Here is a 23,326-nt window from a genome sequence, read left to right on the forward strand (position 1 = left end):
AGTTACAAAACAATGAAAATAATAATTAAAAAAAAAAAAAACAAAAATAAATAAATATAAATAAAAATAAATAAATTTTTTCACCATTTTTTTTTTTTGTATTTTACAAATATCAATTTAGAAAAAAAACCAATAATACAATAAAAGGTAAATCCCATGAAAAAACAAACTCACACACACACATACACACACAAAAAAAAAAAAACAAGTAAAAAAACAAAAAACATTTTTATCATTATACTAATATATATAAATACAATAATTATTATATTATAAATACAATTATTGTTCTATTTTAAGATGAAAATATAAATATATATTTGTTTATACTCTATTTATTTGAATGTTGATACTATCATACTGATATATTATAGTATCACAACTTAATACTCACACCAACACTAACACTAACCCTAACCCTAACACTTTGTTTTTTTTTCAAATATCACCCCTTTTTAAAAGAATTTATACACACACCTTTACACACACTCTGTTGAATGGAAAATAAATTAAAATTTTAAATTGTTTGTAAACCAAAAAAATGTTATTAAACCAATTTAATAAAAAAATAATTATTTTTACAACAGCAAAAAAAAAAAATATTATATAAAATTTAAAATTCAATATTGAATAAATAAGTTTTAAATGGAAAAAAAATTGTAAAAGTGAGACCACTATTTATATGAATTTAATTTTTATTTACAATTTAAATGGGTAAATTATTTTTTTTTTTTTTTTTTTTTTTTTTTTTTTTTTTAAAAAATAATTAATTACATATTTTCATAGAATGGGTTTATAATATTATTTTGTAATGCATCATCAAGATAGTTAAAATTTGAGTTATCACAAACAACGGCATCTTCATCATTGTCATCATTGTCAAATGGGAAATTGTTATAATTGATTTGTTGTTGGTTTTGAAGTAATAATTGTTGTTGTTGTTGTTGAAGTTTTTGAGAAAAGTAATATGAAATTGGCTCTGTGGACTCGGTATTGTTGTACAAAAGTTCATGGGGAGCAATCAGAGAGAATGAGTTTCTATCAATGAAACCAGCAAGGGTTTCGATGAGAACATAGTCGTTTTCGGCAATATTTACAATGTTTTTACTGAAAAATTGATTTTTATCATTAGCTTTGATAGAGATGTTGATATCATGGAGGGTATAACGATGTGGGATATCGCCAGCACCAATTCTGTCGGACAGGTAGTGTCTTAGGATTATTTTATAGCCAAATCTAAGGTTGAATAAGCAAAAGCTATATTCCCAAAGCTTTTTTTTTTTTAATAAAAAATTAATATATTTTTGTATTTTTTTTTTTTTAAATTAAATTTATTTACTTTTTCTGTTTTTAGGCTTTGATTAGTAAATGTTCTTTTGAATGTCTCGATATTACCGTTTATTGGCAAATGGGATGTTTCAACTGATCCCTCGATACCATTTTGTTTCCAATATCCTATTAAAAATATAAAAAATTAATATTTGGAAAAATTTTAAATAAAACAGTAATACAAACCAGTGTTCTTTAGTTTTCTCTTTCTTATTTTACTTTGGACAACAACAAACTCTAAAAGGCCGCCTAGATTTTAAAATAAAAAAATATTAATAAAAAAAATAAAAAATAAAAAAAAAGGTTTATTATAAATTTTTACTTTTAAAATTAAGCAATGAAGTGTTTTCTGATACCAAATTTACAATTTCACCATTTACATAGATGTCAAATAGCTGGCCTAGCTTATATTGTAAATAGAGGACCATAAAATATTTACTATCAAATGTTCTGTAATCAAGCATCTTGTTTTCTATAATGGTTTAAATTGGAATAAGAAAGAATAACAAAGAATAAGATAAATTAACAATATTGTAAAATTTAAATCAAAAAGAAAAGGAAAAAAAAAAAAAAAAAAAAAATAAGAATTGTTAATTTTTGGGTTTTATATTGGTTGTAAAAATTAGAATAGCTAAAATTTGATTATTTATATTATCATTAGTATTTTCTTACCCAATTGAAATTATAATTTATGATAAGAGATAGAAAAAAAAATTTTATTGGGTGTTTCAAAAATTGAAAAAAAAAAAAAAAAATAAAATAATTAAAACAAAAATATTAAAAAAAATTGAAATCAAAATGATATATTTTTTCTTTTATATTCCTTTTTGAGTTTTAATATATGCCAACAATACCCCCTAAAATACAAATGGGTGTGTATAATATATTGTGTTTGAACTAACACACTTACAATTATTTTTTTAACCGCGATAATATTAACAATAACTACACAAACACACAATAATATTTATTATAATGTTCTAAAAATACGGCTTTTCACTATAAATATTTTTTTTTTATAATAACATTCATATCAACATGTTTTTTTTTTTAAAAAATTTTTTTTTTAATTCCAACCACACACTAACTTATTCACACTCACCCACATTCAATTCATATATCCCACCAAAATTTAATTCAAAAAAATAATAATAATTATAATATTTCACACACTCACAAGTATAAATTTCACTTTAAAAAACAAAAAAGTTTGTGTGAGTGTGTTGTTGTGATTCAAAAAAAAATTTCTCCCTCTCTAAAAAAAAAAAAAATAAGTTTTTTTTTAAGATTTACATTGAAATAATGAAATAACTATTAAAAAAAAAACACCACACTATCAAAATGATTTATATACCATTGTATAATTATAGGTTTTATATAGGAGCCAAATCTTTTAACCAACTGTTGTTGGTATTATTATATTTTATTTATTAAATACCATCATGGTGGTTGTTAAATTTATTTCTGTGTAGTTGTGCAGTGTTTGTTGCTATTTTAATTTTTTTTTTTTTTAGCTGTTTTGTTTATAAATATACATTTTATTTTTTTATTTCTTTTTTAGGAAAACTGAATATATTATAATTTGATATTTTCTATTAATTGTTTCTATTTTTATTTTTGTCTCTTTATCTACTATCTATTATCTATTATCTATTGTTTTTTTTTTAACCTCTTTTTTTTTTTTTTTGTTATTTATTTTATTTAATTTATCTATTTATTTATTTATTTATTTATTTATTTATTTATTTATTTATTTATTTATTTATTTATTTATTTATTTTTTATCATCACAATTTAACCGTTATGATTATTATATCGAAAATTGAGATGCATATGAAAATAGTTTTTTATGATTGACCAATAAAAATAAAACTTCGTCATCACTTGGTTCTACCCTCCAATTTAATAAAATTTCCTCTGCTTTCTTTATTGCTTTTTCTGATTTTGAGAATTCACCAATACATAAATAAACTTCACCTAATTTTGCATACTCTCTACCCAAATCGGATGAATTGTTGTGTAATAATCTAATGCTTATATTTTCTATGAATTTTTCTAAATATAAAGCTGCTGTGTAACCGGCTTCGTTTGTGAGGAAATATCGGACCAAAGCATCATAAACATCACCAATTTTTTTACTTGAAACCTTGAATAAACTTCTACGAATTTCCAATGATTTTAAAAATAGATTTTCAATTTCTTTTGAATAATTGTTTTTGTTAAGAGCTTTAACTCCTGCGTTGAAGAGGTTATCAGATATAATAACCTGGGAAGTTAGTGAATGTGCATCGATGCCATACAATTCAATGCCGCACTTATTACAAATAAATACACGATTTTCATAATCTTCATGCTGTTCATAATTTGATAATATTTGATGATTGACAGGAAGTGGTTTCTTTGATTTTATACTGAATGATGATAATGAAGACATTGTTTGTGACGATAATGAATTTTTTGATTCTGATTCGGCCTTATTAATTAATTGTTGGAAACTAACTTTTTCTAAAAGAGTACCTGAACATTGAGTGTTTGAATTGTTTTCAAATGAACCTGGGCATTTCAATTGATCGGGTCCTGCTTTTTCGCTACAAGCCTTACATCTACAAATGAAAAAGTATTCTTTATAAAGGCTTACTATACGATCTCTTAATGGATGTAAAAATGCGCTTGGTCCATAACAACCTAAAATCTCTTCACCTTTTTCTATGTCACAAAGTGATTTAATAACAATTGTATTCCCTTTATATTGAAGATGGGTATTTTGGACACAACTATGATTCATTAAACTGGACATTGGATAAATTGCGTAGCCAATTTTATCTTCAATGTATTTTAGGATTTTATATTTTGTATAAAGATTCTGTGATGGAGACTCTTGTTCTGGGACATATCGGGTTTGATCACGGTATATAAAACCTGGAATTGCAAATGTATAAGTAGTTAACTGGCACAAATGTCTAAGAATGGTTGAAATATTGATATCTTCTGGGAGAATACCCAACTCTTTTTGATAGTAGCCTATAAATCTTTCGATAATGAGTGAATCGAATATTAAACTTAGGAGGTTTTCATTTGAGTGCTCTAGGATATGTGGGTCAAAACTGTTGATCATTTCATAGTTTGGTAAATAAATATTTGCTTGTTCTAAACTAGTTTTATCTTTTGGGATTTCATACAGTTTATCGTCTCGAGAAATTTGTAAGTTTTGTAATTCTGAAAGACTTTCATCAAATAATACCAAATTATTTGAATCAAATTTATTATTTGATTTCTTTATATTTACATTCTTTAATACTGGAGTTGGAATATAAGAAGATGGTCCATTTTCAAATTTATTATTATTATTATTTTTACTGTTATTATTATTTGGTTCACCATATAATTCTCTATATTCCTTGGCTTTCTTTATTAAAATACGAATTACTAATAATGATTCGTGTGAACATGTTAATAAAAATCCTTTATCGCATTCAACACTATGCTGGTTTTTATAATCTTCTTTTAAACAACTATCACCACAATATTGAGCATTATTACAACCTTTACAACTATTAAAAGAAAATATTAATAAATGTTTTTTTTAGATTATAAAATAAATATTACTTACTAAACTGGTACTAATAATTCTTTAAAACAATTATAACAATATAATGAATGGTAATTTCTATCTAAGCATGACACATATGGACGCTCTTGAAAAAGTAATGAATTTTCAGGAATTGGACTATTTGCTTCGGTGATTCTACCAACTTTATCGGATTCATATTTAAGGTCTACTCTAGAATCAACAATTGATTGATATTTATTTACAGTGGCTGCACCTGATACATTTTTTTCTTTTGCTAATTGCTCTTCATATTTTTCTTCTTCATGTAAAGGTAAATTTAATTTTTTGATTTTATATAAATAAGACTCTATTGAAGATATATCGGTACTATCCATTTTTTCGATTAATTTGTGCGCTCTAAGGAAATCTTTTTTAGCTTTGCTATGCTTCTTAAGGTGATAATAACAGATACCTCTACGATAATGTAGCTTGTGCAATAAACGTGCTGATGAATTAATTTCAATACCTCTTGTAGCTTCAGCGGCACCAGCTTCATAATGCTCTAGATTAACTAAACATAGACAACGATTTGAGTGAATGCTGCTAAGAATTGATGTATCTTGATTGTTTTCTAGTGAATGTAAACGTAATGCCTCGTTATATAAAATGATTGCATCGCTAAAGAATCTCTTTTGAAATAATTCATTTCCTTTATCTTTATAAGCTTGACTAGTTTGTTCCCATGAGATTTTTTCCGTTATTTGCATGTATTGAGCTAAAAGATCATTGGTAGATGAATGAATTATAGAATCTATATTGGACATTACTCTAAAATCAGTTAAACTGTGTTGAAATAACGTTTGAACCATTTCCACGGTTTCATTAAGTTCATCCAAAGTCTTGACACTTGATTTTTTAAAACTCTTTGAAACTGCTTCCTTAAAATGGTCTTTTAATAAAGTTAATGGTGGTATATTTCTTGAAAGTATGTGTGATATTTTATTTCTAAAAATTTTTGATGGATCTTTTGTGGTTATTGGAATAGGCACATCCTTACTACTAGCCTCGGCGAGTGGTGTTATGTATTTTGTTTGAAATAGTGGATTATTTGATCTATTGTAATTGTTTGATGGTATTGGTGATGATTGTGATTGTGGAGATGGCTTTTCTTGTTGAACAAATCCAAGTTCAGGTGGTATATCTAATGATTGTAGGTAATCTGGTGGTAGTTTGGAAAGTTCTGCTTGTAGTTCAGCTGTTAGATCTGCTGGTTGTAGTTTTGATATCAATGACTTTAATTGTTCCGACTGAGTTATTGTTGGTAATGGAATATCTGGGATATCAAGTAATGCTGACAAGATACTTTCTGGTGATGAGGATAAAGATGAGGAACTCGACGAAGAAGTCTCCTCCAATGCTTTTGTTTTTACTGGGCAAAGTGTTGGAATTGGTGTACTTGATGTTGTTGACATATGCGATGAATAATTACTTGCTTTTTTCTTTAAACTAAATTTTGTAAAATCGTTTACTAGATCTGCATTATTTGTAGTATTAATTGTAGTATTATTTGTAGTATTATTTGTAGTATAATTTGCATTATAATTTGTATTACTTATACTAGCTATACTCTCTTTAACATTGACTGAACCATTAACAGCATTGTTTTCATTTTGGATATGTTCTAAAATTTCTGAAAATGTTGGTATGTCTGAAAATATACTATTAAGTGATTGTAAAGTGGTTTTATTTTTTTCGTTTATTTCGTTATTTTTTTTTTTTTTTTTCTGATTCCATTTTATTTAAATTCTATTCCATTGATAAATATTAAACAATAAAACAATAATAAATAAATGGGGGTAATGAATCTAAAATTTAGATAAAGTTGAATGAATAAAATTTTTAAAAAAAAAATGAAAAAAAAAAAAAAAAATAAATTTAAATTTAAAATAAAATAAAAAAATTTTTAAAAATTTTTTTTTTTATAAATACACAATCAAGGATTTATAATTGACATTTTAATAAATTTAAATAATTTTTATTACTTTTAGATTTTAAAGAAATAATATCAATTTAAGGGAAACTCCGCTATATTAAACCATAATAATTTTAAAAAAAAAAAATATAATAAATAAGCACAAAATATATAAATAAAAAAATTATTTCTGTATATTTATAAATAGAATTTTATTGATTTGATTTTTTTTTTTTTTTTTTTTATATACATTTTGTTTGATAAAAATTGCTTTTGAAAATTAAATGTTTCAATTGATTAGGCAATACTAATATCGTGTGTGTATTTATAGAACTCTTCTTTATTAATTTCTCCATATTTACGGTCAACATACATTGAAATGCAATGGTCGCCAAACTCTGGGAAATTGAATGTTAAATTCCATTTAGAACTAATTCCATAGAAAATTTTTGCATCTATGATAATTTCTATTTTTGTAGTACCACTTTCTGGGTCATAAATAATGTTTGAGTCATTCTCTAAACCATGGATGGAAATTAGTTTTAAAATGTCAACCCTTGTTAAAGAATTAACATCATCCAAACCCCTATCAGTCCATTCTAAAATTGCTTCTTGCAATTGTTTATTGGTATTGATTTCTTTCCAATTAACTCTGCAGATATATTCCATTTTTTCAAACTATTTTCTTTTAAATCTATTATAAAAATGAGTTTTAAAATTGGTTTTGTATGATTAATATTATTATAATTATGAATAAACTATTAAAAAAATGGATTAATTAAATTATACTATTTGTTTTTTTTATACAAAAAACAATTAAATAAATAATAAATTAAATAAAAAATAAATATTAAATAAAAATAAATTATTAAAAATAAACAATATATGTTGTGTGAGTGTGTTTGATAATAAGTATTTTTTTTTTGTTTATTTTTTTTATGTTATTAAAAATTATTTAAAATAAAATAAATTAAAAAAATATAAAATTATTAATTTAATTTAATTTAAAATTTTTTTTTTTTGAATAATTAGTTTTAAAAAAATTTTATTTGTTTGAAATGGCTATTGTTGCATTTTTTACTATTTATAGTCGTTTAGTAATGATTATTCTAAAAAAAAAAAAATTTTAAATACATACCTTTAAAATTAATTATCTTTGTCTGTGTCTTTTTAAAAACTATAAAACTATACTATAAGAAAATATTAAATTAAATTAAATATTAAAAAAAAAAAAATTTATTTTTATTTTTATTTTTATTTTTTTTTATAATATTATATATTATCTATCTTTTTAATATTTTAATAAAAAAAAAATTTCAAATAAATAAATAAATAAATAAATAATTATGAAAATGTTAATAGATGGGGCAAACTAGTACTCCTTTTGTTTTTTTTATTATTTTTTTTTTACAAATTTTGTGAACATTTTAAAATGATTTTGAATTGAAACTTTATAGAAATACTATTTATAAAAATAGATAAATTAAACAAATATTAAATTAATAATAATTTCAAGAATTAATTTTTTTAAAATTTTAACAAAAAAAAAAAAAATAAAAAAAATAAAAAAAAAATAAAAAAAATAAAAATTTGTTAAAAACACGAAAGTAAAAAAAAAAAAAAAAAAATCCATAATTTACTTTATTTATAAATAAAAATATAAAAAAATGTTTAATAGTAAATTAAATAAAGAACAAAGTAGAGATATCGAAAAGTTAATTAAATCTGGTAAATTAAAAAAAACCAAAATTGATGATGATGTAGAAGCTTTCTTACAAGACGCAGCCAACAATCGTGTTAATAAGATTAGAACCGTTTTAGACGATAAAGAAAAATGCGAAAAACTTTTAAATTCAACCGATGCTGCTAAAAGATCAGCTATTCTTTACGCCTCATATCATAACTATATAGAATTATTTGATTTATTAGCTCAACATGGAGCCGATTTAAATATTGCAGATTTTGTAAGTATATAATAACAATAACAATTATAATAATATTGATAATTATAAAATTTATTAATCATCAATTCAACTTTAAAAAATATAGGAAGGTTATACACCATTAATGAAAGCAATTAAAGTTGGTAATGCAGCAATTGCAGAAAGATTAGTTAATTTAGGTTGTGACATTAATACAGTTAGTAAAGAAGGTTATTCACCACTTCAATTAGCAATTTTAGGTAGTGAAAAGAAAATTATTAAATTATTACTTTCAAAAGATCCAAAGATTTCAGTTGATAAATGCGAATCTGGTAGTATTTTACATGCTGCATGTGGTATGAAAGAAATGGATATCATTGATTCAATTGTTAAAAAAGAACCATTACTTTTAAATACAAGAGATGATAACAATATGACCCCATTACACATTGCAATTGGTAATGTTTCACCCTTATTATTATTATTGTTATAATTAGAAATTATAAATATTAATATAAACTTTTATTATTTAGCTTATGGTAATAAACAATTAGCATTAGAGTTAATTAAATTAGGTGCACCAGTTAATGCCACATCAAATGATGGAACAACTCCATTACATATTGCAAGTGAAGTCGGTGATTTAGATATTTGTAAGAGTTTAATTGAAAAGGGTGCAGTTTTAAAGATCGATACTGATGGTTTAACCCCATTATTAATTGCCAAACAAAAGAAAAATAAAACATTAGAAGACATGTTATCAAACCTTACTCTTGACGCAGAATCTTATAAAAAAGCCAAAGAATCAGCACCAAAGAAGAAAACAAACAATAATGCTGAAGAAAGAGCATCACCAGAAGCATTAAAGAATAATGGTAATAAAGCATTCTACAAAGAAGACTTTGAATTAGCTCTTCATTGGTACCAATTAGCCATTGACGTCGAAGATGTTCTTCATGAAACTCAAGGCAAAGAATTATCAATCGCCCATGTCCTCTACAGCAATAAATCTGCTTGTCAATTTAATCTTAAAAACTATGAAGAATCACTCAAAGATGCTGAAAAATCAATCCAATTATCACCAGATTGGTCCAAAGGTTACTTTAGAAAATACCAAGCTTTAGAAGCTTTAAATAGAACTGAAGAAGCAAACCAAGCAAAACAACAATACGAAAAATTAATTGAAAAAGAAAAACAACAAGAACAACCAAAAAAAAAATAAAACAATACTCAAATAATAATAATATTAATAAATAAAATAAAAAATAAAAGATTTATAAAATATATTTAAATTAAATATAAATTGTTTTTTTGTTTTTGTTTTTGTTTTTGATTTATTACTTTATTAATTATTTTGACCCATTATTCTATTTTTAACAGCTAATTTCATATATGCAATAATGCTGTCGCAGCCTCTTGCAGCTTTTAAACATTCAAAATATTGATCTTCTGTTAAAGTGCCAATTGTTTTTGACATCACTATATTATTTGAATTACTTGAAAATGCGAAAATTGCCATCGCTTTAGAATTGTTTTCTTCGTTGAGATCTGGATCGACTATCATTAAACATTTATTATTATCTTCATCATCGTCTTCGTTCATTCTATCTTCATCTTGATGTTGTTGGCTTATATCCCTAATATTATTATATGACAATGTAATTGATCCAATTAATCCATTCATTTCTATACCAGCATCTAACAATGCTAAACATGCTGCGTTAATTGAGCAACTAACAATCTAATAAATTAATAAATTAATATTAGTACAGAACGTTAACGTGTGTGTGCATTAATAATAATGTAATCTAAACATACTGAACCATCATCTGAATAAACTTGAATAATAACTGAAACTTGAGTTCTTGGGTGTAATGTAGTTAAAATAACAGATTCAACTGCATTTTTAACTAATAATTCTTTTTCTTTATCTAAATATGTTGTGTTACCTAATGCTGGTGTGAATGTAACTTCGACATATGATTTTAAAATTTTTTCTTTACGTGCACTATTAACTTCTATTGGTCCATAAACTGCTGCCAATACTGATGTTTTATCTATAAAGTTATAAATATATTAGTATATTTTAAATTATATTGATTAGGAAGAGTAAATGAATTGGTTACTTTGACTGAATTTTGCTGACCCATCTGCTTTATTTAATAATGACTGTTCTGACTCCATCGACCTTAATTGACCTTGAGTTCTGCCATTTAATCTTCTAAATTCTTGTTTCTTTACCATTTTAAAAATGTATATATGTTACAGATATTTCTTTGTGTTTTTGATTTTATTGAAAAAATTAAAAATAATAATAAAAACGAAAAAAAAAATTAAAAAAATTTAAAATTTAAAATTTTTTTTTATTTTTATTTTTATTTTTTTTTTTCAGATTAAACTAGCTATTTAATAAAAAATGATAATTTACTTTATTTAAATATTTTATTTAAAAGTTTTTTTAATTTCATTTAAATTATTATTTAAAATAATGAAATTAATAAAATAAAAGAAGATGTAAAGAAAATACCAAGAGATGTAACAGTTGAAGCACTTGAATTTGATTCGTCTTCTTCTAGATTAGTTTTATTCTTATGGTTTGAATCTTCTTCAATGGTTGAATCAATCATATCAGCAACATTTCCTTTTGGTTTTTCACTATCGTCATTGTCATCATCTCCCTTGTGTTTCTTTGGTGGTTTTTCATCGGCTTCTTCAGACTCTTCAGACTCTTCAGACTCTTCGTCACTATCCTTAGATTGCTTAGGTTTATTCTTTGGTGGATTTGGTTCGTCATCTTCATCATCTTCATCATCATCGTCATCATCACCTCTTTTATGATCATTACCTCTATGTGGTTCTTTTTTCTTTGGTTTTTCATCTTCGTCATCATCATCATCATCATCTTGTACATCTACTGGTCTAAAAGTACTACTTGGGTGATGTGTGACAGCTGGCGATGTGGCTGCTAATGTTGGTGCCTCTGTTTTCTTTGGTGGCGATGGTGTTGGTGTAGCTTTAGTTTCAATAGAAAGCTTTGGGTCTTTCAAACTAAGGTCAATATTGGTATTGCCAGGTGAATAGGTTTTACCATCAATTGATAATTTTGGTTCTTTAGCGTCAATATCTACATTTACACTCTTTGGAACAATATTAATCTCTTTCTTTAATGTTGAGTTTCCTTTAAATGTTTCTCTTGCTGGTGAAATTGGCGAAAGTTCATCCTTATATCCCTTTGGATTGGGTTGACGATGTGGTTTTGGTGTTGGTTTTTTGGTGACTGGTTTCTTGGTTGGTTTTTTGGTGTTTGGACGGGCATCTGGTACATTAATTTCTTTATAGGTATATGGATCAGAATAGTAGTAGTAGTCATCTGTCAACTCGTCATATTCTGCATTATCATATTCGTCTGGGTAATTGTAGTAATCGTCTTTGAATGCACTAAGATCTTTTGCAAATGCAACTTGACTTGATACAAAAAGAACAAATAATGTTGACAATATTAATAAAAACAATGACGATTTTTTAATCATTTTTTTATTATTATTTTATTTTATTGTATTGTTATTTTATTTTATTATATTATTATAGGCTATAAAACAAATTGGTGTTATTATTATTTAAAATACTATTACAAATTGTTATTCTTATTATATAAATATTTTACAACAAATAGAAATTTTTTCTTCAAAATTGTTTTTAAAAAAAAAAAGGGTTTATAAAATAAATTTCTTATTTATTTTAAAATGAAATGAAAAAAAAGGAATGAATATTTGTTAAAAAAGTAAAAATTAAAAAAATATACTAAAAAACAACACCACATGTGGTGTGGTTTACTTTTTAATTTATTCATTTCTTTTTTAAGCTTTTTTTTTTATATGAAAAATAAAACCCACATTTACCCACTACATTTTTTTTTTCATTGTTTTCTTTAGGGATATATAAATATTTTTTGGGTTTAATTTAAAGTGAAACATTATTATAATAATATAAACAATTATTGAAATAAAAAAAAACCCCGAAAATAAAATAACATTTTTTATATTAATGGTTTTTTTTTTTAAACAATGAAAAAAGATAGGACCGATATTCTATTCTTTCAAAAAAAATCTTTTTGTTAAAAAAAAAAAAAAAAAAAAAACTATATATTGAAGTTTTAATACACTAAAATAAAAAATATTATATTTTTATGTTTTTTTCCAAACTTTAATTTTATTTTCAAAATAATTAATTTAAAAAACTAGGTTAATATATGTGGAATAATAAATTGTGGGTTATATTTTTTTTTTGCATTTCTTAAGAAAGGGTAGAATATTGGATTTAATTGTGATAAAAAGGACGGGTCATAATTTACTTGAATTTCTTTTAAGCAATAAAAATTATAAGAAACACTACCATCACTATTCTCTATTATGGTTGTTGTTAAAATTTCGCCTGGTGATCCATTTATAATAATTATTTCTAGTTGTTTAAAGTTTTCTAAGTTTATGATCTTATTATATCCATAACTTAATACCAAAGTTTTAATTGAATTGTTTATTGGTAAAGAGTCCAGAGTTAATTCTCCATTAAATGCATAACCTAGATCCAAATATTCTAAATTGATTTTATCCACTAAATTTAATTCTTTGGGTGGTTTATTGAAATTTTCAGGCAATGCTAGTACCCTTATAGTCTCTGGTGATGATGAATGGATATCATAATAAAGATCTATATTGCTACATTTAATAACTGTATATGGGCTACTTGCTTTAACTTGATGAGAATAACGAGGATTATTTATTTGAAGAAGTTCTAAACTTTTAGGCAATGATTCTGGTGATAGCTCTTGATCAAAATGTCTACCCAAGATTAGCGTTTTTAAAGCAGCACAGTGTGATAAGGTACCCAAACCAATTTTTTGGTTAAAGGCATTTCCTAAATTAAGATAGGTTAACGATGAAGGGAAAATGCCATCTTCAACTAATGGGGCACCGCCATTGTTAAAATATTTTAGCTTACCTGAATTTGTGGCAAAACTTAAATATACCAATGAGTTGGGGAATATATTTGGGGTGAGCTTTTGATTAAAACCTGATGGGCCATCATTACAGAATATGAGATTCACCAATGTATCTGGTAAAATTGAGGCACCATTCCAATCTACCAAAGATGAAATATTGGTTTGGAGTGTTTTTAGTTTTTTGGGTATTATTTTAGGGTCCATTTCTATGCCTGTTATTAAACCCATATGTTCTAAATTTGGTGGTAATACAGACTCTCCAATTTTTGTTGCCACATATAAACTTAATTTTTTTAAACTATTTGGCAATGGAGTATACAACTCAACCGTTCTAAACTTTAAATCTTCTAATGACTGTGGAAATATATAGGATTCACTGATAATAATGGAACCAAGAATCGATAATAATTCTAAACCCGCTGGAAGGTTTACCTTTGTTTCAAAACTGGGAACTGACATACCAATCTTTAGCCTCTTTAATGTGGATGGAAAAATAATATTATCTTCAAAGAAAACTTTTGATATCGGTTGAATAGAAAGACTCTCTAAATTTTTTGGAAGTAAATCGCCTTTGAGTCTATATTTGTATAAATGAAGTGATAGATCTGTAACTGATTGTGGAATTGTATTGCTATGTATTTCTTTAATAATTTCAGAGTGAACAAAAAGTGTTTTTAAATTCTTTGCAGTGCTAATAATTGACCATTTAAACAAAGTATTGATATGGACACTTTCAACCCAACTTGGTACATTTGAAAAGGATTTACGCATTCCATTAAAACCGATTTCTTTTACATTCCTTGGTATTATTGATTCCAAATTTTCATTGTTAAAACTAATTGTAATGTCATTGAGATACTCTTTATTTTTAAAACTATTAAAAGAATCTAAAGTTTCAAACTCTACACTACAATCCCCAATAACTTTATGAATACGCAACTCTTTAAATATTTTTGAATTTAAATATATATTTCTCCAAATCAAAAAAAACAAATGACTATTATCCATTTTCTTTTATTTATTTATTTATTTTTTTATTTATTTATATTTAATTATATTTTTATTTATTTGTTTTGTTAGTGTGTTTGTGTGATATTTATTTTAAAAAATGATAAAGTGATAAACTATATTTTTTATTAAATTTAAACATTTTAATAAAAATAAATACTATATTTTTTATTACTATTTTTTGTTTGTTTGAAATAAAAAAATAATAAAAAAATTAGAAATTTTTTTGATTTTAAAAAAAATCTTTTTTTTTAATTTTGATTTTGTGTTAAAAATTCTATTTTTTTTTTTTTTGAAGTCTTAACTAAATTTTTTGCAATACTTAGCTGAATATTATTTTCTTTTTTTTTTTTTTTGAATTTTTTGAATTTTTTTCTAATGATAAAAATATAATATATAAATATATATAAATAAAAAATGGTATGATTTATTAAAAACTAAAGTATTTAAAAAAAACAATCACAATAACTAAAATCAATCACACAAATATAACAACCCAAAAAAATATTATATAAAAATTATTTTTAAACAATAACAAAATAATAAATAATAAATAATAAAAAATAAAAAATAAATAATAATAATTTTATAATATTTATTAACCTTTTTTTTTTTTTTTTAATCAACAGGCTAATAATCCAGCTGATGATGAAGAATATAATGAATATAAAATTTTAGTTGTTGGTGATATCGGTACTGGCAAAACCTCAATTACCAGGAGTTTGGTTTACGATACTTTCTCTAAGCGCTATAATCCAACAGTATGGATTAATATAGACAATAATATAAAATATTTTAATTTAATAATCTAATCATTTACCTCTAATTTTAATTTAGATTGGTGTCGATTTTGGTTTAAAGGTTATCAACTGGGATCCAAAAACTGAAGTTAGATTACAACTTTGGGATATTTCAGGTTCAGAAAGGTACATACTAATAAAATAATTAATAATAATAATACGATAAAAGAGATAATATAGACAAATAGATTAGGTAAATTTAAATTATTTTAATTAATATTTATTATTATTATTTTAGATTATCGATCAAGTCACAAATGACAAGAGTTTATTACAATAATGCAGTTGGTGCTATGATTACTTTTGATGTTACCGGAATGAGTACATTCAAAGGAGCTGCTATATGGAAAGCTGGTATCGATCAAGTCACAAATGACTCAAAAGTAAAACCAATTCCAGTTGTTTTATTAGCAAATAAATGGGATTTAGTTAATGAAGGTAAAGATTCTTTCATTAAAACTGAAAATGATATGGATAAATATTGCAAAGATAATGGTTTCATTGGATGGTTTAAAATTTCTGCAAAAGATAATATGAATATTGAAAAAGCTGCTCGTTTCTTAGTCGATCACATTTTAAAGAATGACAACCCCACATTATAATTAATTTTAAAATTATCTAAATATTTCAATATTAAATTCTATTATTTGGTTAATGGTTATTACACCAATTTTATAAAAATATTTGTTTTACTTTTTTTATTTTTTTTAGAAAAATAATGAATTATTATAAATAAAAATTAAATTAAAAAATGATTTATTTCTTTTTTTAAAATTTTAAAAAAAAAAAAATTTTAATTTTTTATTTTATTTTTTTTTTTAATTTTTTTTTTTTCATATTCAAACCTACAACCAACACAAATAACAATACAGAATATACAAATAATTTATATCTCTTCCTTAAATTTAATTTATAAACAATGTCAACAGAAGAAATAAATGATAAATTTAAAAAAGATTTAAATATAGATAATAATAATAATGAAAATGAAAATGAAAATGATAATGAAAATGATAATGATAATTTAGAAAAAGAAGAAGTTAAAATTCAAGAAATCAAACTAAAAGACAAATATAAAACAAATAAGAATGATTTAGACGAAGCAAACCAATTAAAATCCAAAGGTAATCAAACATACACATCTGGTGATTATCAGGCATCATTAGAACTATATAATGAAGCCATTTCAATTTTAAAGAAAGAGGAAGAGACTGGTTACGAAGACGATCAACATGAAACAAACGATGAAGACAATAGCGATAATGAAGGCCACACAACAACCACCACATCAACTACAAATAAAAAACCAAAAAGTAAAATTATTGAAATTAGAGAGAATACTGAAGATGATGTTTTACCATGTTTTGAAGAACTATCTATTCTTTATAGCAATAGATCGGCATGTTATTTAGCATTAAAGAAATATGACTTTGTAGTCAAAGATTGTAATATAGCATTAGAGTACGAACCAACACCATCACCAATTAAAATAAAGATTTTACACAGAAGAGCACAAGCAAGAGAACAATTAAATAAATTAAAAGATGCATTAGAAGACTATCAAGAGATTTTAAAATTAGATCCATCATTTCCACAAGCAGTCCAAGCCAATAAAAGATTACCCCCAAAAATCAAAGAAAAAGAGGATAGAGAAAGAGAAGAGATGATGGGTAAATTAAAAGACCTTGGCAATACTATTTTAGGTAAATTTGGTTTAAGTACTGACAATTTCCAATTTGTTAAAGATCCAAACTCTGGTGGTTATAGTGTTAATTTTAAAAAATAAATAAACCAAACATAAATAAAAAAATAATGTTGTGTTGCGCGCCTATAAAGTCAAATTTTAAATTTTTTTAATACATAAAATACACATAAAAAAAAAACAACTAAATAATTTTATTTTTTATTTAATAATATATGTTATTACATTTATTTATTTGATATTGTTATTAACTTTTCTTTTTTTTTTTTGTTTTTTTTTTTGTTTTTTTTTTAGTCTTTTTTTTTTTTTTTTTTATTTACAGCAGCTTGGACCAGATGGAGTGGCTTGTGGTTGTTTATTTAAATCGACAGCGTCGTTATCTTGTAATGGTTGATTTCTTCTAATGTCATTCTTTAAAATGTGATCGACTAAGAAACGAGCAGCTTTTTCAATATTCATATTTTCTTTTGCAGAAGTTTCAAACCATCCAATGAAACCATTATCTTTGCAATATTTATCCATATCATTTGCAGTTTTAATGAAAGCATCTTTACCTAAATCGCATTTATTAGCTAATAAAACAACTGGAATTGGTTTTTCTTCTGGGCCATAAGTAACTTTTGAATCGATATCAGCTTTCCATTTAGCAACTGCTTCGAATGTACTCATTCTGGTAACATCAAAAGTAATCATAGCACCAACTGCTTCTTTGTAATAAACTCTTGTCATTGATCCAAATCTAAAATAATAATAATAAATATTAATTAATATCATTTAATTTTACCTAATCTATTTGTCTATATTATCTCTTTTATCGTATTATTATTATTAATTATTTTATTAGTATGTACCTTTCTTGACCTGCAATATCCCAAAGTTGTAATCTAACTTCAGTTTTTGGATCCCAGTTGATAACCTTTAAAGCAAAATCGACACCAATCTAAATTAAAAATTAAAGGTAAATGATTAGATTATTAAATTAAAATATTTTATATTATTGTCTATATTAATCCATACTGTTGATTTATAGTGCATAGAGAAAATGTTGTGAACAAAACGCTTGATAATTGAGGTTTTACCAGTACCGATATCACCAACAACTAAAATTTTATATAAATATTCATTATATCCTTCATCATCAGCTGGATTATTGGCCTGTTGATTAAAAAAAAAAAAAAAAGGTTAATAAATATTATTAAATTATTGTTTATTGTTATTTTTTGTTATTTGTGTAAAAAATTATTCGTTAAAAAAAAAAAAAATCTTGATTTTTATTAGGTCCATATTTATTTTTTTATTTTTTTTTTTATTTCTTTAATTTATTTGATCCCTTTGTGGAAAGGAATTTATTTTTTGGGTTGTAAACAAATTATTTATTTATTATTTTGATTATCTTTTTTTTTTTTAAAGATTTTTTTTTTTTTTTTTGTGGGGGTTGTTATATTTGTGTGATTGATTTTAGTTATTGTAAATATTTTTTTTAAAAAGATATTGTTAACAATATTACTATTTTAGCTATAAAATAAATCATACCATTTTTTATTTATAGTTTATATATATTATATATTTATCTTTAGAAAAAGAATCCAAAAAAAAATTAAAAAAAAAAAAAAAAAATAAATAAAATATTATTAAAGAAAATAAAAAAAAAACAATATTTAACGCTGCAAAAAAAAAAAAAAAAAAAATATAAAATAAAATAAAAAAAGAGTTATATTTTATAAAAAAAAAAAAAAATTGAAAAAAAATTATTTAAAAAAAATTATTTTAAAAAATAGTTTAAAAAAAAAGAAAAAGAAAAATAACTTTCTTTGTGATATACATTTTTTTATATTTATTTTTTTATTTTTTTTTTAATATTTATTTATTTACCCATTGGGAAAATGATTTTTTTTTTTTTTTAAATTTTCAAATAGGTTAATTAATCTATAAGTAAACAACAAATAGTAATAAAAATAATAAAAATAATAAAAAAATATATGATAACCACTTTTTTTTTTTTTTTTTTTTCAAATAATAAAAATAAACTAATCATTTCTCTGGTTTTTTTTTTAATATTAAATTTTATTTAAAATGTCACAATCTAAATTTTTGAGTTGGTTTTGCATTTATAAAAAAACTGTTGTAGATTTGAGAAAAAAATGTGGTCAAAAAAAAAAGGAAAAGAAAAATAAAAGTAAAGAGAATTTACTTTTGAAATCTGATCGCTGGAAGTAAAAAAAAGGGTGATTTAAATCAAAATAAACTTTGAAAAATAACTTTTTTTTTTTTTTTTTTTTAATTTAAAAAAATTTACAAAAATTTATTTATTTCCCTTTAATGTTGATTATTGATTGATTGATTGATGAAAGTTTGTTTGTTTGTTTTTTAATTCATTTTTTCTTCTTCTTCAACCAAAACATCTTTAAGAGTATATTTATGAGTTGTGGCTAATGGACCTTGTTTAATAGAAGAGACTGGAGTAGTGTTTGCTGGGAAAACATATGCCAAGTTATTTCTAAATTTACGTTCATTTGGAGTTTGGTAGTTTCTTAATACAGTGACACCAGAGTTTTCAATGACAGTAACATCACAATTACTACCTGAACCTAAATCATTAAAAATACCACTACTAATAGCTTCAGCAACTAAATCAATAGCTTCTTGTTTCTAAAATTAAATATTAATAGGGTTAGTTTTGAGAATTTAAATTTTGAGAAGATATTGATTGTGTTATACATACATTCATATTTGATTTATATTTTGCTTCAAAAACAGCCATAGCAGCTAAAGAACCAGAACCCATAGTAACATATGGTAATTGATCTGTACTACCGTGTGGATAAATAGTGTGTAATGATGGACCATTGATATCGATACCACCTAAAATTAAAGCTGCACTGACGTGACCTTGATATTTGAATAACATTTGTTTTAACATGGTAAGAGCTGTAGTAACACGTGTTTGTCTACCAGTTGATAATTTATGTAATTTTAATTTGGAGCTGATGAGTGCAGTGGCATTTTCAGTATCTGCAGCTGTACCAGCACCACAACAAAAAATATTATCAGCGATATAATGAATCTTTTCACAATTTTTATCTGCAACAATTGGACCTTCAGTAGCACGAGTATCTGCACCTAATACTACACCACCTTCGTATACTACACCAACAATTGTAGTACCTGTTTTTTTAAAACCTTTCATTTTCATTCCAGTTTTATCTAAAACATTGTTTCTATTTAAATGCATTGTATAAGTTTTTTTTTTTATATGTTTGAATTGAATTGATTTGATTTGAATCGATTTGATTTGAATTGAATTGAATTGATTTGATTTGAGTAGATTTAAATTGAATTGATTATGTTTGAATTGGTTTATTATAGTAATGATAGTGTTGTTTTATTATTTGTGTTTGAATAGATGGTTTAATAAGTTTTAATAAAAAAATTTAAATTAATATGTGATGATTAAATAAAAAGTTTTTTTTTTTTAAAGTATCAATATTTAAATGGTTCATACCTGTGTGATAATTCGAAATCAAAACCACCTCTATTTAAGTGTTCCATTTTGTTTTATGTATCTGTATATATATATATTTAAAAAAAAAAAAAAAAATAAATAATTATGTTGTGAAGAAAAAAAATTAAAAATTTAAATTAAAAAAAAAAAAACAAGTTCACTATTTTTTTTTAAATAAAAATTAAAAAAAAAAAAAAATTAAAAAAAAATTAAAAAAAAAAATAAAAAAAAAAAATAAAAAAAAAAATAAAAGAAATAATTTATAAAATAAATACAAAATCAAATAATGATAAAACCAAACCATTGATAATATTATTTATACTTTTAAAATTTGAATAATACTTTATTTTTGTTTTTTTTTTTATTATTTTTTATTTTTTTTTTATAAATAGTTATATAAATAATAATAATGATGGAATATAATTTTTTTTTTTTTTTTTTTGATAATTTTTTTTTTTTTTTTTTTGATTTTGGGGTTAAAGTTACTTATTGGCCGCACCAACAGAATTGTTTGAAGTACATTGTTGACAAGTTGGTTTGTTATTTTTACCAATTGTAAATGGAGAGCTATGCTTTATAACAACTTGACAGCTTGAGCATTTAAAGCATTTTGGATGGAAATTACCAAAGTTTGGAACAAACATTGAATTACCCAATACAACACCGTTACAGAATGGACATTTATCAACTCTACCACTATATAAGCAGCTGTTGCAGCAATAGTTACTGGATGTAGATGTCATAATTTCTCTGGAAAAGTTTGAGCCTCTTATCAAATCCTTACAAATACTACATTTAAAACAATTATTATGGTATTTTTCTTTATCAATAATAATAACATCTTTTAAAAAAAAAAATTAATAAATAAATATATTATTAAATTAAAACAATAAAATAAAATATAAAATATAAAATTTAATTACTTACTGTCATGTTCAGATAAAAATTTGAAACAGGAGTTACAGAAACCTAAAGAATCTCTATTTTTCTTTTCCCTATCATTTAAAATGATTTGACATTTTGCGCAATAAATTTCATTTGTTTTCGGATCGGTGAAATAAGGATCTTTGATGACGTCTTGACATAATAGACAGTGGAAACATGATGGATGATATGAATCATTAAGATGATTAATTAATGTAACACCAAAGATTTCTAATTTACATGATTTACATTTCATACCAGAGGATTGAATGGTGGTAATGGTTCTTGTAGTTACTTTATCATTTGGGTTACCTACATGGGTTTGATGGGATTGATATTGGGTTTGTTGGTGATGTTGATGGTTGTGTTGATGATGGTTATGTTGATGTTGATGTTGATGTTGGTTGTGTTGATGTTGATGTTGATGTTGGTTATGTTGATGGTTACGTTGATGTTGGTTATGTTGATGAGGATGTTTATTATGATCATTGCTGACATATGATTTGGAAAATTGTCTTATTCCACCAGCATTACTGTTGTCTATATCAGAAATGAAGGCATTGTGTTCAGTTGTGGTATGGTATGATTGTGATTGAGGTTGGGAGTTAGAATGATGATGGTGATGAGATTCTGAATGTGTATGGGTGTGTGGTTGGGAATGAGAGTGATTGTGATGATGATGGTCTTGATCATGTTTTTGAATGTTTTGGTGGTCGTGGTGGTGATGTGGATGATGTTCATGTGAATGGTGGTGATGTGGATGGTTTTCATTTACATGATCTAGTTTTGAAATATTTTCAACCTCGATTTGTGGAGTTTGGACTATATGGACAGCATTGACAATAACTGGTTCGTTTATAATTTGATCTTCAATATTCTTTTGGCACGAATCTACATGTGGTACTGATGACTTGTTATCTTTACCAAAATGTATATCTACATTGAAATTTAAATCTTTTTTTGAATGATCTTGATCATGATCAAGATGATCATGACTGTGGTCATGTTGGGTTGCACCATCATTGTTATCCTTTTTACCAAATGTAAAATCTACATCTAGTTGAATTGCTTTTTTCTTATCTGGGGCTGAGTTACTACTATTTGATGTGGTTAGGGTATTGTTGCTATCATCATTATTGTTACTGTTGTTTTTATTTATTTTTTTTTGCTTTCTTAATTCTCTTCTCTTTTTTCTTTTTGATTCATGGTCAGAGTCATCGCTACTGCTTGAAGAGTCATGAACAGAAATATCACTTTCAGAATCAGATGATGAGTGATCGTGATAGTTTTCACTATTTTCATATCCGAGATTGTTATTGGTACTTGTTTTAATATTATTTCTAGGAGAGGATGATCTGTGGTCACCAATTACAACAGGAGGTTCAGCATTTGAATCAGTATTGTTATTTGGAGAAAGAGTGTTTACATTAGAGTTTGATGGGTATGAAGCTAGGGATGGTTTGGTTGAATGGTAATGATGGTGATGGTGGTGTATATCTTTAGATTGTGGTTTGATATCTTGTGATAAATTGTCACAGTTATTGTTATAATTGTTATTATTGTTATTATTATCATTATTATTGTTATTGGTATTGTTATCAATATTACTGTTGTTGGA

General features: G+C 24.2%; 10 protein-coding genes across 10 annotated transcripts; 2 read left to right on the forward strand and 8 right to left on the reverse strand.

Annotated features, from left to right (window-relative positions):
- Positions 1-770: 770 nt before the first annotated feature.
- On the reverse strand, positions 771-1,793 carry DICPUDRAFT_74704 (uncharacterized protein; the record flags this gene model as incomplete). Its single annotated transcript, XM_003283699.1, has 4 exons — positions 771-1,271; positions 1,340-1,455; positions 1,549-1,578; positions 1,652-1,793. The coding sequence occupies 4 exons, from the start codon at positions 1,791-1,793 to the stop codon at positions 771-773; spliced, it is 789 nt and encodes a 262-aa protein (XP_003283747.1).
- Positions 1,794-3,139: 1,346 nt separating this feature from the next.
- DICPUDRAFT_147450 (uncharacterized protein) lies at positions 3,140-7,520 on the reverse strand (the record flags this gene model as incomplete). Its single annotated transcript, XM_003283700.1, has 3 exons — positions 3,140-4,880; positions 4,940-6,560; positions 7,160-7,520. 3 exons carry the CDS (start codon positions 7,518-7,520, stop codon positions 3,140-3,142), a joined length of 3,723 nt encoding a protein of 1,240 aa, XP_003283748.1.
- Positions 7,521-10,118: 2,598 nt separating this feature from the next.
- On the reverse strand, positions 10,119-11,017 carry DICPUDRAFT_85962 (uncharacterized protein; the record flags this gene model as incomplete). The annotated part of the gene is made up of 4 exons (XM_003283701.1): positions 10,119-10,377; positions 10,429-10,514; positions 10,592-10,830; positions 10,900-11,017. The coding sequence occupies 4 exons, from the start codon at positions 11,015-11,017 to the stop codon at positions 10,119-10,121; spliced, it is 702 nt and encodes a 233-aa protein (XP_003283749.1).
- A 182-nt stretch (positions 11,018-11,199) lies between these two features.
- DICPUDRAFT_96465 (uncharacterized protein) lies at positions 11,200-12,434 on the reverse strand. Its single transcript, XM_003283702.1, has one exon. It carries the CDS (start codon positions 12,301-12,303, stop codon positions 11,254-11,256), a length of 1,050 nt encoding a protein of 349 aa, XP_003283750.1. The 5' UTR covers positions 12,304-12,434; the 3' UTR covers positions 11,200-11,253.
- A 576-nt stretch (positions 12,435-13,010) lies between these two features.
- On the reverse strand, positions 13,011-14,780 carry DICPUDRAFT_74709 (uncharacterized protein; the record flags this gene model as incomplete). The annotated part of the gene is made up of 1 exon (XM_003283703.1): positions 13,011-14,780. The coding sequence occupies one exon, from the start codon at positions 14,778-14,780 to the stop codon at positions 13,011-13,013; it is 1,770 nt and encodes a 589-aa protein (XP_003283751.1).
- A 417-nt stretch (positions 14,781-15,197) lies between these two features.
- DICPUDRAFT_147455 (Rab GTPase) lies at positions 15,198-16,182 on the forward strand (the record flags this gene model as incomplete). Its single annotated transcript, XM_003283671.1, has 4 exons — positions 15,198-15,200; positions 15,410-15,541; positions 15,618-15,706; positions 15,819-16,182. 4 exons carry the CDS (start codon positions 15,198-15,200, stop codon positions 16,180-16,182), a joined length of 588 nt encoding a protein of 195 aa, XP_003283719.1.
- Positions 16,183-16,499: 317 nt separating this feature from the next.
- On the forward strand, positions 16,500-17,366 carry DICPUDRAFT_26389 (uncharacterized protein; the record flags this gene model as incomplete). The annotated part of the gene is made up of 1 exon (XM_003283672.1): positions 16,500-17,366. The coding sequence occupies one exon, from the start codon at positions 16,500-16,502 to the stop codon at positions 17,364-17,366; it is 867 nt and encodes a 288-aa protein (XP_003283720.1).
- Positions 17,367-17,594: 228 nt separating this feature from the next.
- DICPUDRAFT_74712 (Rab GTPase) lies at positions 17,595-18,818 on the reverse strand (the record flags this gene model as incomplete). Its single annotated transcript, XM_003283704.1, has 4 exons — positions 17,595-18,021; positions 18,134-18,222; positions 18,300-18,437; positions 18,816-18,818. 4 exons carry the CDS (start codon positions 18,816-18,818, stop codon positions 17,595-17,597), a joined length of 657 nt encoding a protein of 218 aa, XP_003283752.1.
- A 743-nt stretch (positions 18,819-19,561) lies between these two features.
- Positions 19,562-20,831, reverse strand: DICPUDRAFT_45029 (proteasome subunit beta type 7; the record flags this gene model as incomplete). The annotated part of the gene is made up of 3 exons (XM_003283705.1): positions 19,562-19,931; positions 20,005-20,500; positions 20,785-20,831. The coding sequence occupies 3 exons, from the start codon at positions 20,829-20,831 to the stop codon at positions 19,650-19,652; spliced, it is 825 nt and encodes a 274-aa protein (XP_003283753.1). The 3' UTR covers positions 19,562-19,649.
- Positions 20,832-21,104: 273 nt separating this feature from the next.
- On the reverse strand, positions 21,105-22,065 carry DICPUDRAFT_45032 (uncharacterized protein). The gene is made up of 2 exons (XM_003283706.1): positions 21,712-22,065; positions 21,105-21,625 (listed from the first exon to the last, which is right to left on the reverse strand). Exons 1-2 carry the CDS (start codon positions 21,962-21,964, stop codon positions 21,267-21,269), a joined length of 612 nt encoding a protein of 203 aa, XP_003283754.1. The 5' UTR covers positions 21,965-22,065; the 3' UTR covers positions 21,105-21,266.
- Between the last annotated feature and the right edge of the window lie 1,261 nt (positions 22,066-23,326).

Source organism: Dictyostelium purpureum, assembly GCF_000190715.1.
Source record: "Dictyostelium purpureum unplaced genomic scaffold DICPUscaffold_12, whole genome shotgun sequence".
NCBI lineage: Eukaryota > Evosea > Eumycetozoa > Dictyosteliales > Dictyosteliaceae > Dictyostelium > Dictyostelium purpureum.